At 38.2% G+C, this 12,857-nt stretch overlaps 1 protein-coding gene across 5 annotated transcripts in view; it reads left to right on the forward strand.

The window, feature by feature from the left end:
• The window catches only part of LOC124722028 (solute carrier family 41 member 1-like), a 75,200-nt gene extending 62,882 nt beyond the window's left edge, over nt 1-12,318 (forward strand). For all 5 annotated transcript variants that reach the window (XM_047247214.1, XM_047247211.1, XM_047247215.1 and 2 more), the window contains 6 exons: nt 3,549-3,693; nt 3,767-3,913; nt 8,089-8,236; nt 8,351-8,559; nt 8,641-8,789; nt 11,905-12,318. In XM_047247214.1, the coding sequence (XP_047103170.1) occupies nt 3,549-3,693; nt 3,767-3,913; nt 8,089-8,236; nt 8,351-8,559; nt 8,641-8,789; nt 11,905-12,090 (984 nt within the window). In that variant the 3' untranslated portion in view covers nt 12,091-12,318. The remainder of the gene's footprint in view (nt 1-3,548; nt 3,694-3,766; nt 3,914-8,088; nt 8,237-8,350; nt 8,560-8,640; nt 8,790-11,904) is intronic.
• Nucleotides 12,319-12,857: the final 539 nt, after the last annotated feature.

Here is a 12,857-nt window from a genome sequence, read left to right on the forward strand (position 1 = left end):
GATAGCATGTTGGGTTAACATACAGTAGGTGAAGGCTTCAACTCTGGGTCGAGGCATATTTGTTTTTATTTGCTGAATGTCATATGCATGGTACGGTATCTATAGTTAAATCATCATACATAGCTTAATAATGTGTCTTCTGCAACACATTTGCTCTTGCATACTACGAACACAGAAATGGAAGTACAAACATTTTCACTGGTCAGCTTTTAAAGAATCCTTTTGCATGTCATGGACCCAAAGTGTTTCACATCACTGCATCTACAAAATTTGAAACCTGTTTCTGTGTAGCCTCCCCCAGTGGTGCCATCAATTACTACCAACTATTATTCGTGCCTCGTTCAGGTCCATTACATTTCATTATGGCCATACATTACCAGTAGGGCTAGCAACTTGCTTTGCAAATAATTTCCAAACATGTACTATGTAAATTTCAGGTACATGTGGCTTAAGAAAAAGGTGTATACTACAGTATCATGTGGCAGAAAGAAATTGGCAAATAAAACCAAATACGCCTTGACCCAGGATTGAACCCTCAGCCTCCTGCGTGCTAACCCAAAACACTGTCCCTGGCACCAACTGCACAGCACTCCTCCTATATGCTGACAGAGGTAGTTGCCATTCAGTGTTGCTAGTTTTCCAATCTTTAAAATCCATTCAATGACAAAAATATGCACAGGACGAAATTTTGTGACAGACATTTTCGCCCTGCAAGTATGTGAGGATTCACGCTACGAAATCGGTGTGCAAATTTTTCTTCTCCCTGTATACTGACATGATAATATGACAATATTCTTTCGTCTTTTCCTTTCATACATTTTCTCAGCCTGCTACTGTCTCATTGGGAGCATAGAACCAAGAGCCGGCACATACCCTCTGTCATTTCTATAATTCCTCTTGGTATGTGTTGACAACATTGCTACATGAAACTGTAAGTACGCCACTGACCCCCATCTAGATTTCTGCCACCTTATGCAGAAACTTGTGTTGTTATTGAGTATTTGTGCAATTTTAAAGCCAGTTCAATTCTGACTACAAATGGATTCAGGCAAATTGCAGTTTAAGTATGGCAGATGTTCATAAAAAGCCAAGGTATGTAGCATAATTCCCAGAGTTGGTAGTACAGTGAAACTTATTACCTGCTTTCCACTCACCTTCAGACATTCATCATAGTTCTCAGCTGAGCTGGTTTCACTGTTCCCCTCAGAACCTTCTGAGTTCTTCAAAATAAATCTGCACATTACCTCAATTGTCAAAGATTCATTATAATGTAAGACCCCTATATTAATATATTACATATCTTAAAAATGTTAACCTCAGTACCAATAATTTAATCGGTGAAAGTAGGATAACCTTGGATTTTTTGAATGATGCATTCAGGGAGAAAACCTCATCTTATAATTGGATAAATAAGATAATTGGTTCACCATTCAATTCAAGAAAAAGATAACTTCCACATGAGAGCACTAACAGTCTCTCGCTGAAAAAGCTCCTGAAATGTGCTGTGATGCTCTTGTATCCTATTTGTCTCCATCATAAATAATTTTGATTAGTGAGAATTTACACTGTGGCACCATCAAAAATTTACATATTTCATCACATGGCCAGGTTTACTTATTTTGGCATATGGAATCTCTTTGTGAATGAAGCTATGGTTGCTTGAAACAGCCTTCCTGATATTTAATTTTTACCCTGACCTCAAATGACTTTGTGTCCCAAGTGTATCTAGGACTAGAGCATCTCCCATACAAAATTCATGCTTTCTTCTCATTCACAATAAACTTAAAAACTACCAAGACATTTAATGGTTGCAATCAAGTGATGTAACATCTAACAAGGAGATGCCAGACCCTGATATCTGCAGATTTTGACACCCTTCAGCACACTATAGAGAAAATCAATATTGTAAGAAGTGTGGTTTGAACACGAACACATGATCACAGAAATTTAATGTCATCTAAATGCTTGCATTCGACCATTTGGTCACCACTTCAGTTAACGAGGGCTCTCCACAAATATATCAGCAGTGGATCAAAATCACAAATTCTTAGATTTCTTCATAACTACTAAATTGCAGGTCTCACACACAAACCTTTTCAAAATTGGTGTGTCACAGGGTCTGGCGTCTCCTTATAACAGCTGCTATTATTTGCAGTGCCGTGTTGATACAACATTCAAGTACTGAAAGCTGAGTATTGTCTGATAAGCGTGCGCTCTAAAGAATGGTATGAGCTGACCAGCCAGCCAGTCCATTTGCCGAATATCCTCTCATTACAAAGAGAGAAGAATGAAGTCTGAGCTAAATGCAACCCTGAAAAGAATCATATGGAATAGGAGTACGGTGTCACAATAATGTTGACTGGTGAGTGTGTTGTGTTAAAACATTTTATGGTCAGTACATCCATGCAATATTATGGATTGCCACACCCTAACACCTGGACCACCAAAACGATCACGTTCAACACTGTTCATGGGTGCATTAAATGTTCCCACCTCTTGCCATGGGAGGGTATATCTAGAATGACTATTCATGCTGATTCTCCTCTTAACCAAGAAGAGTACACAACTCCACTCATCAGTGCAAATGGTGCCACCGATGTGTGGGTGTCAACAGAACACAACGTACTGGTTGTTGGGCAGTGAGACCACCGCCATGACCCCGTGGAGCATGAGATTGCCTACCTTGCAGACCTGTTAAATGTGGTTGCAATTGCGTGTGCTGTTTGATGTGGGTCCTGTAATTGCCTTTTGCACAATGTAGCAGTCATCTGTTGCTATTGTTAACCATAGCGAACATTGCCTCTTTCAGACAGTAGTTTCAGTTGTTCGGAATGCTCCCCATGCACATGAAACCATGCTGTGAAAATAGTTGCACAGACCTCATGTCATACGACATCCAACTTTCTGCACACAATTGGGAGATGTCTGGCAACATGCTCCAGCACTTTCATTCATTTCTACCTGGCAGTTAACGTGCTACATTACTTTACCTAACTGTTCCTTAAGTTTTGTTGAGCAATGTGTATACAAACCTTCCTTACGAATCAATTTATCTGTTAGTGAAAACTGTACCATTTTTGACTTATCTCTGTGGAAGTTGTACGTATGATTTTACTGTAACACGTCATATCCCTAAATATGATGCAGTAAATAAATGTTGTGTTAAAGGAACTCCATAATAGTGCTGGTACCAATTAATACAGTATGATAATATGCAGCAGATAATGCCTATATGCACTCCCACAGCTTTTTACTTACATTATTTGGGTTTATTTACTAAGAGCTTTCATAGATTAGAAATGCTTAATAAAAAAATAATAATGCTGCCACAAACAATGACTGTATATACTGTAGAAAATAGCTGTTAAATTTTACGTTGACCTTAGTTGGTGTTCTTAAACCTATAAATAGCTAGTAAAAAGCTTGGAAAGTAGTCTGAGGTTGTAGTTTATTTTATGCTTGTAAATATATGCTGGTTTAGTTATTTTATTTGTTTTTTTTTTTTTTTCGAGTGAAAATTACTGGTATAATGGGAGACATCTTTACAGTGCCAGGCTACTGTTGTTGGGTTCCTAGCATCCGTAGTAGCAATGGTGATGGGATGGGTTCCTGAAGGGAAATTTGATGTTGCTCATGGACTACTACTTTGTGCAAGCAGTGTTGTAACAGCATCTTTAGCAAGTTTTGCTTTGGGTAAGTTCATGTGAGTATGTAAATTGATTACCCTGTGATTTAATTGTGGCTTACATCATCATTCCTTTTGCAGGACTGGTAATGATTGCTGTTATTCTGAGCTCTCGACAGTGCAATATCAATCCAGATAATATTGCAACTCCTATTGCTGCTAGTTTAGGAGATCTGACAACACTTGCATTGCTGTCGGGCATATCTATGTGGCTGTACAATTCCATTGGTAAGTCGCAAAAACTTCACTTAAAAGTGCTTGTGCTTTAATTCATCAGTCTGTCTCCCCCCCCCCCCCCCCCTCTCTCTCTCTCTCTCTCTCTCTCTCTCTCTCTCTCTCTCTCTCTCTCTCTCTATACACACACACACACACACACACACACACACGCACAAGAATAGTTGGCCAGTACATATCTTCAGGTGGAAAAGTTCCAGTACTGACTGGATAGACACATTTAAAAGTGAAGAAAAAGAGAAACCTGGGGCCTCAGAACTATTCTTGAGTGTGTGGATGGCAAGCATGGAGCCCTGAGCCATTGCGGTACTAATTCCTTTTGTTGTCTGGTGACCTCAAGGTGCTAGATCCCCTCCAACACCGTTGGTCTCGGAACTTGTGTTCATCGTGCTTGATTGTTAGATCCAGGTTTGACCTTCATGTCCCCCCCCCACAGGATGTCCAGGCCATACAGGGAAGTGCGCAAAATACCCATTACTTAGTATGGTAGCCAGTCCATGTGGCATGCGGAGTGGAGTGGGGGGGGGGGGGGGGGTGAAGGAGGAGGAATCAGATACTCAAATGGTTATAACCAGCCTAACTACATTGCATTGGGGCACACCATTAATGCCCAAGCTGTTACCTTCATGTGTATGCTTATAAGTGTGTGTCTGTTCTTTTACTGGCATGCTGGCAATGGGACTCCGAAGAATGACCATCAGTCAAGGTGGCCATTGCTCTGGCTGTTGGCACTCGTCAGGAGAGTCCTCAACCAGATTAGGTGGCATCATTGTGAATATCTCACACAGTGAAAAGACCCAAGTTACCAATAAGAGGCCATGAGCTTATGGCAATCTCTCCAGGTGGACTTTATTGTTTCAACACAGATAGTTCTGACCCAAAGAACTTACCCTCCATGTCCGTGCCTTGGTAGGAAAGCAAAATCAAACGAACTATAGAAATGTACTCTCCTCAGTTCCTGGTTTGTATCCAGTCTGACATAGGGCCCTGTCTAACAACTAATCATTGTTATTTATTGATAATAGTGAACATGTATTTGTAGACCTCTCTTTCCTCATTAAACTATGAAGTGGTTATGTCTTAAAAGAGCAACTCGTCCCAAATCTGAAGCATTATTCGCTTGCAGAAAACTTGGTGACAGACCTGTCACCAATACACCCCATAAGATCTTAAACATTGTACAAGGTTTAATTTTCCCCCGCAGTTTAATGCCGCAGATATATGCAGAATTAGGCAGAAAATTAATGAAGTGCGTTTTTGCATGTCAAAGCCTGTTTTCACTCTGGACCATTCATCCTCGCTTTTGACAAGGATTCACTTCCTGAGAAAGTTAAAATCATGGTCTGCTGTAGTGATCTAAAACTGTATTTACTACATCCAATGGAGTACTTTAAATGACAACATGTTTAGAATGTGTCTCATTGTTGTATAAACAATCCAAGTCATGAAAGCTGTGCTCAGCAAGTTTATGCAAACTTCCTATGTGAGCAACCAGCATAAAATGTCAGGTGCGGAGAGAATCCTCCCCCCTCCCTGATGCCCAAAGTATGCTGCCTTAATTTAGTCAGTCATGTGTTGATAGAAAGATGAGTGGCTGGAAGTGTCTAGTAAAGCCCACAACTCGGCCGTGCTGTACCTCCTTCCAGCCATGCAGACAGGATGAGGTTCTCCTTACTTGTTTTTGCATAGGCCACAGCCCTATGACATATGGCTTCTTGCTACAGTGAGAGGACCTTCCCAATGTGTGGTACTAATGATACACAGATCACTGTGTGCCATAGGTTATTATACTGTACATTGTTTTCAAAACAGAGGGCTGCAGCAGATTTGCTGACAGATCTGCCATCTATTTTAAGTAATATTTAAATGAGTGTGGTGAGAATTTTAAGGTTTTGTGATTTGTCCAATGTGTTTATTCAAATTTTAGGGAGATGTTCTTAATTTGTTTACAGGGTGACTGCCTCACCTGTATTTTCTTATAAGTGGTTAACCAGTCACGTTTCCCTGTGCTTTCCTTTTAGATTCCCTGTCATTTTACTTCTGTTTTAACACCAGGTACAGCACCTTTCACCCTTTCTCCATTTTCTTAAGGCATATGAAATGGTGATTGTGTGGGTCAACATGAGTGAGGTGGGAGTGAGTGTATGAGTATCATTTTATAGGTTTCCTCTTCTCTGTGTGACAACAATGGTCATGATTTTATTCACATTTGAGAACTTCAGGTCTCGGACTGCATCTCGTACTTTGAAATCTGGAAAAAGTAAGATCGCTTTTATCCCATCCCAGTGTAATCCTTTCTTGTGCTTCCTGTACCACTTCTTTGAGTGTTTTCAGCACACACAAGGCAATTTCCTGCAGTATTTTATGGCACTGAACTTTATAGAATTATTTCACCCTTTTTCCATAATAATATAATAATCTTCTTTTGTTGTTCTTGTTGGTGTATGGTCAGGTACTAGAAAGTTGCAAGTCCATAAATAAATGGCAGTTCACGATGCGTAGACAAAACTTAAGTGTGCATGCTGAATGTGGAAATTTCTTATGATTATTTTCTTTTCTTTAGCCAGATAGCTGTTTTCCCTCTGTTGTCATGAGTGCATGTTTCTTCTCATACGTAGGGATATCAAGAAATTTGCTTTCTTTGTTTAAGGGATGACATATAAGAAAATTAAGTGTTTGGAGGAGGTAAATAGAGGCATTTTTAAATGAAAAAAATGTCGTCAGTGCGCAGCTTCCCTCCTAATAGCGGTTCATGAGGATTTTAATGCTAGGTGTTCAAAGGTGGTGTTCAAACTGCCATGCAGTGAATAGTGCTGTAAAAGGTGTTGATGAGAATGTTGTATTACAGATTTCCTTTCTTAGGCGGATATGAAGTATTTGGTGCAGAAGGCACTGATACACTACAGAAGAGCTGGTTATGTGTTTGGCTGAAGCTGCAGCCATTATTTGCGAAACACCTGTGTTTGTTTTGAGCATGTCAGACATTCATTAACACACAGATTTCAGTTGTGCATTAATCTAAATGGATGGCATTATTAGCAACATTTCTGATCACTCTGTAGCCTGACCATGATGGAAGTGGCCATATCACATGGTTTATTGTGCAAGCATCACGCAATGGCGTGTATCTTCAACATTAAGAAGGTCTAAAATACTTATTGGTGGCACAGTGTTCTCGAACAGCTCCAAAGATGTGTTCAGACATTTTTATGGTCCTTCCTCTCCGTATGATATGTTGTAGAGTTGGTAGCATCGTATCGAAACTAAAGGATGTGAGAGACTCGTCTACGATAAATGTTTATGATTATTTTAAAGTAATCCTTCATGGCTGAAATAATTGTAAATTGGCCATTTTTGCAATAGTTTTTCTTCCACTGTGTGCATTTGCATTAATTTATTGAGCCTGCACCTGAAAACTGAAGGAAAATGAAACTCCCATATTAAATTTAATAAAATTAATTGAAATGAATGTGTCCCTGTGGTACTTCACTTTTAATTACTCTTCCCCATAAAATGTTGACGATGTTTCATTTAGGTATAAGAAGGAGTTTTTAATAGATGGTAACTTTCAATCACTGGAATAAGTGCGTAAATGCTCTCTCTAAATTCGCTGGCTGTGGTGGCCAAGCGGTTAAAGGCGCTACAGTCGGGAACCACGCGACCGCTACGGTTGCAGGTTCGAATCCTGCCTCGGGCATGGATGTGTGTGATGTCCTTAGGTTGGTTAGGTTTAAGTAGTTCTAAGTTCTAGGGGACTGATGACCTTAGAAGTTAAGTCCCATAGTGCTCAGAGCCATTTGAACCATTTTCTCTCTAAATTCTATGAGTGAAAAATGAAAATAAACTGAAACTGCTTGACAGGTTAGAATTGTGCAGTGGACCCAGGCTTGGATCCAGACCCTTGCCATGCAAGGGCAAAGCTCCTACTGACTAAACTGTCAGTGACTGCATTCAAGACTCTTTCAGGCTCACAGTTTTAGTTGTTAAGGGATTTCATAATAACACACACTGCAACACAGTGAATATTTCATACTGGATTACCACAATGTTTTGTTGTTGTATATTCTGCTTTGGGACATACTTAATTGTCTGGTATTTAGAAAATAAATGTGCGTAACATAATATTTATTACTGTATGACACTAAAATGTGTGTTAATTTAATCCATAGACACACAACCTTGGCTGGCACCAACTATAATTGGTTTTTTCTTAGTACTGACTCCAGTATGGATTGTCATTGCATCAAGAAATACTTTCACAAAAGAAGTGTTATACACAGGATGGACACCAGTGATATCTGCAATGCTTATTAGCAGGTAATATTTGCACTGCCTTTTTTTGCTTCTTTGTGAATTAGCAGACTGTATTTGTTTGTATATTGACCAAAGGATGTTTGTTATGGAGTAATGATTTGTTCTGTACCATTCCAGTGTCGGGGGCCTTATCTTAGATTTCACTGTAGCCAACTTCAAAGGAATAGCTGTGTTTCAGCCAGTTATAAATGGTGTAGGAGGAAATCTGGTTGCTGTGCAAGCCAGTCGTATTTCTACATCGCTTCATCGCTCTAGTCGTCTGGGAAAGCTACCTCAGCATGCCAGAACCATCTGCCTTAATCCTCTGGAAGCACTTTGCAGCCGAGGTAAACAGTGATGCTTTTGGGGGTGAAAGCATTGATATGTAAATGGAGTGTGTTTCTGATCGCATGTACATCTTGTTGCAGGTGGTCATGCAAGAACTGCTCGTGTTCTTCTTATGATGGTTGTACCAGGCCATCTTATTTTCACATGTACTATAAGTTACTTGCAGGCTGGTCATACATCAATAACCCCTATTTTTGTAGCAGTTTATTTGTTAGCTGCATTACTTCAGGTCAGTTGCAGTAATTTTAATTTTTTTTTGTCAGCAGTAATCAATTATAAGAATTAATATAATTGTTACACAATGAACTTCTGTAGGTAAGTAGTACTAGAGACAATATCACATTTTATTGCATATTGCTGGACATACAGAATATAGCATCTTTAGGGAATTATCAGAAATGCTTAAATTTTTTGTCACAAACTTTTAAAAAATTGTTTTTTTGCAATGACACTTCTAGCTGCATTGCCTTTCTAACATCAAGGCATCAAACCAGGCTATCTTGAAGAATGGAGTGTTGAAGTGTGAGAGACTTTCAAAGCAAAATGCCAAGAGTGGTGTGATGAAATTTGGAGCACAAGAGAGAAATGTAAATCTTTTTCAAATACGAAAGGCCATAGTCAAATCAGCCAAACACCCAAATTACACAAGCAAAGTACAAAGTGGGATTTGTAGTCCAAGATGAGGTTAAGATTAAGGAATGACAGAACGATAACCCTGAAAAGCTTCTGACTGGAGGGGGAAAATAACTTAAGCAGTCTTAGAAGCGGGTGATTCCTCCCAGAATGTGACATGGGATTTATTATGGAAAGAAGTGATAACAGCTGCAAATAAAAGCAAAACTGGACAGATGTCTTGTCAAGAAGAATCCCAATAGAAGCTTGAAAGTGTCTAGGTGTGGCAAGAGGAAACCTTGAGACAGTGGATGAAGCAACAGTACAGTTGTGTACATCTGCAAGGAGAAAGATGACATGCAAGACTGCACTAACAATAGAGAAGTTAAACTGATAGCACCCACCATGAAAGTCTGGGAAAAGATCATGGAAGAAACTTCTCAAAGATAAAACATAAGGAGAGATTTATACCACACAAAGAAACAGAAGTAATGATCTTTAAATTCTCATGGAAAATTATTGGGAGGGAATCCATGAACTGCATATGGTCTCTCTAGATACAGAGAAAGCATATGGTTAAGTGCAACATCAGGAAATTTGGAGATCTGAGAGAATATATTAGTGCACCAATGTATGCATGGCTCATACAAGAGTATGAAAATGAAATAATAGTTGTTTGGTGGAGTATAGGTTTAGACAGAATTATTACCAGTACCAGATTCTGCTAGTATCTTTTCTCCTGAATTCGAATATGCCATTGAATTTTCCACATCACACCAGGTTTCCAAAAGACAGCCATTCATAATTTCAAACACTAATGTTTTTGACATTCTTAACTATACAGTATTCAAACACATTAACTCAAATAGAAAATGAGAATAAAGACTTCTTGCTATATTCTGCATGTAGAGCATCCCCTCTTGATGGTCCAACAATAATTGGTCAGCATACTAAGATTCAATTTGCCCTGATACCTCTCTTCTTTAGCTGAAATCTCCTGATGAAAGTATTCCCCATGCTCATTGCTCACTGTGCGAAGATTTTCCAGGAAGGAATGTAAGTGCAATTGCAGAAGTAGACCCTTCGTGACATATTACAACCTGACTTTAAATAAAATGTTGTAGGATCATGGACAATACCACATGAATTTACCTTTTGATTTCCCAAAAAAACTGAGTAATTTTCTTAAATATTTGTCAAGCTGCTTTCTCCAGTGGATTCAATAGTTCCTCAGACTTTTCATCACAAATTAGTGATCATATTTGTGGACAACAAAATATTCCTTCTCTAATTTTTGCTTCACTATTTTGAGAAAACTGATGTCTTCAGTATGTGAAACCAAGTGTGTTTCCCATGGCTTTGAAAAAAATCTTCATAAATCCTAGTTTCATTTGTAATGGAGGTAGATACAAATTTTTAGGATTACACATTGTCATGTTTCGCTTTTTTTTCCGGCAATAAATGACTTACAGGCCATTCTTTTCTAATGTTATAGTTTTTCCTGTGCTTACTGTCTCAGTGGAAAAAGAAAACAGTGCTTTGTGTAGCAAATCTCCAGACCAATAATAACTGCAATTACCTATAAATCACAATTATTCCAGTCATACATTGCGTATTGAAGCTTTTTCTATATAAATGGTAGTTTTCATAGGTTTCTTTCATACTAGCAGAGTGCGCCCACAGGTACCAATGGGAATTTATTGCTGTTATGCAGAAACACTGCTTTTGAAACTAACTTATGGGAATCAATAAACAAGTGTCATTTTGTTGGGCTATTTTCAGTACCAAATGCCTCTGTAAGAGAAGAAATTTCGCCAGGGAAAGAGGAAAAGCAGAGAAATAGATTGAATGTGTTTGAGATTACCAGGTGATACCCAGTATTGGCTAAAATGAAAAAAAAGTGCAATAAATGTCAGCCTGCATAAAGTGAGAAAATACACAGCAACAGCAGAAGACAAAATTTCATCAGTGAAGTATTTAAAATTTTCTGATATACTACATATATCTTGCTTTTTCCAATTCATAATTCATTTATATTTATTTCTGGAGGACGCAAGCAGGTTGGCTGCCAGGTAATTTTAACCAGCTCACATTTCATCAGGAATTTACTAGATGAGAAGGCAGGAAACCACCTGTGCCTCTTGTAATGGGGAAAATGAGACTGCTGTGCATGGGAGAGATGAAATTCCCACATCAAATCTAGACTTATAAATTTAGAATTGCCAAAAAAAAAGAGGTTTGGGAAGTACTCCCATAAGTGTGTGTGTGTGTGTGTGTGTGTGTGTGTGTGTGTGTAAAAACTAAATCTGTAATGTGACTTGCAAGAGAAGGGGTGGGAGATCCCACTGTATCACTATCACTTTGGTTCTTCATAGAACAAAATGTGCTAACACATCTCCAAAGATGATGAGTACAGTTCAAAACAACAAAGTCCAACAGAGTTCCATTTTGAAATTGTCTCTCTGCCATCTGTGAGTCAAATAGAGGAACTGCTAATAGTCTCTCAAACCTCCTGGAGCTTAGCATTCCAAGCAGCATCATGGAAAAACATCACAAGCATTTGCTAATACAACTCTGAAACTATATATATCAGATGTTAGCACTCCTGGCTCCCCCATCTCATGTCACATATGTATGTTGTGGTATAAATTTCTGTTCAGATACCTTGAAAGGATCTGAATTAACATAAATAAATTTAAATTTCAGGCATTAATATTAGATTGTGTTTTCAGGTATTACTGCTGCTGTATATCTGTCATGTGATGGTACACTGGATGTGGAAGAAAGCAATTGATCCAGACAATTCTGCCATTCCGTACTTAACTGCCATTGGTGATTTTTTAGGCACTGGACTTCTAGCAATTGCATTCCAATTCCTGTACATTATTGGTGATCACGATAGTGATGTTGGTGATTAGTCAGAGGACCTTTGTTTCATTGTTGCACTACAGTTAACATTCCGTTGTGGATGAATTAAAAGCTGTGGTAAAATCATGACCGGTAAAATGATGTGTTCCATACCATATTGTAAATTTGAAAACTCAATGCTTTAAACAAGAATACTGAATAAATTTTACTTGTAATATTTATAAAGAAATATTGAATGTAAAATAGATATTTGTAATAATAAAGAGAAGTGTAAGAGACAGTTGTTTCTTTTAAGGCACATGCTGGACCACGTCTATACAGACAGGTAATAAAAATAAATGTGCAGGAGAGAGAAATAGCAGGTTAAGTACATGAACTGTACTTTCACACATTTTTATGACATTTTCAGTTTGTTTCTTTCCTTTTGTTGGTTCAGATAAGTGTGAACAATGCCAAAGATTGTGTGACTATATATTTTTAAACTAAACAAAGACGACAGAAAATTGTGGACCTACAGACAAAGGAGGTCATCCTACCCTTGCATTCATACTACATTATTAAAATGTGTGTTGAATATTTTTGTCATTATGATACTGTCGACAACTTCTGGTAAGTTCTAAGAATAACATTTTAAAGAAAGTTCTGGGTTGATGTTATGTTTAAGTGCTCACCTTATTTGAGCAAGTCGTATTAAACACTTATTGAACTACTGTGGAATCATAAAATACAAAATATTCTTTCTTAGATTTGTACATACTGCACCTCTTTTATTTTGGTTAATTTTTAAATTTCTTATTTTTTGTTCCTAAAAGTTTTA

This window comes from Schistocerca piceifrons, chromosome X (assembly GCF_021461385.2).
Source record: "Schistocerca piceifrons isolate TAMUIC-IGC-003096 chromosome X, iqSchPice1.1, whole genome shotgun sequence".
Taxonomy (NCBI): domain Eukaryota; kingdom Metazoa; phylum Arthropoda; class Insecta; order Orthoptera; family Acrididae; genus Schistocerca; species Schistocerca piceifrons.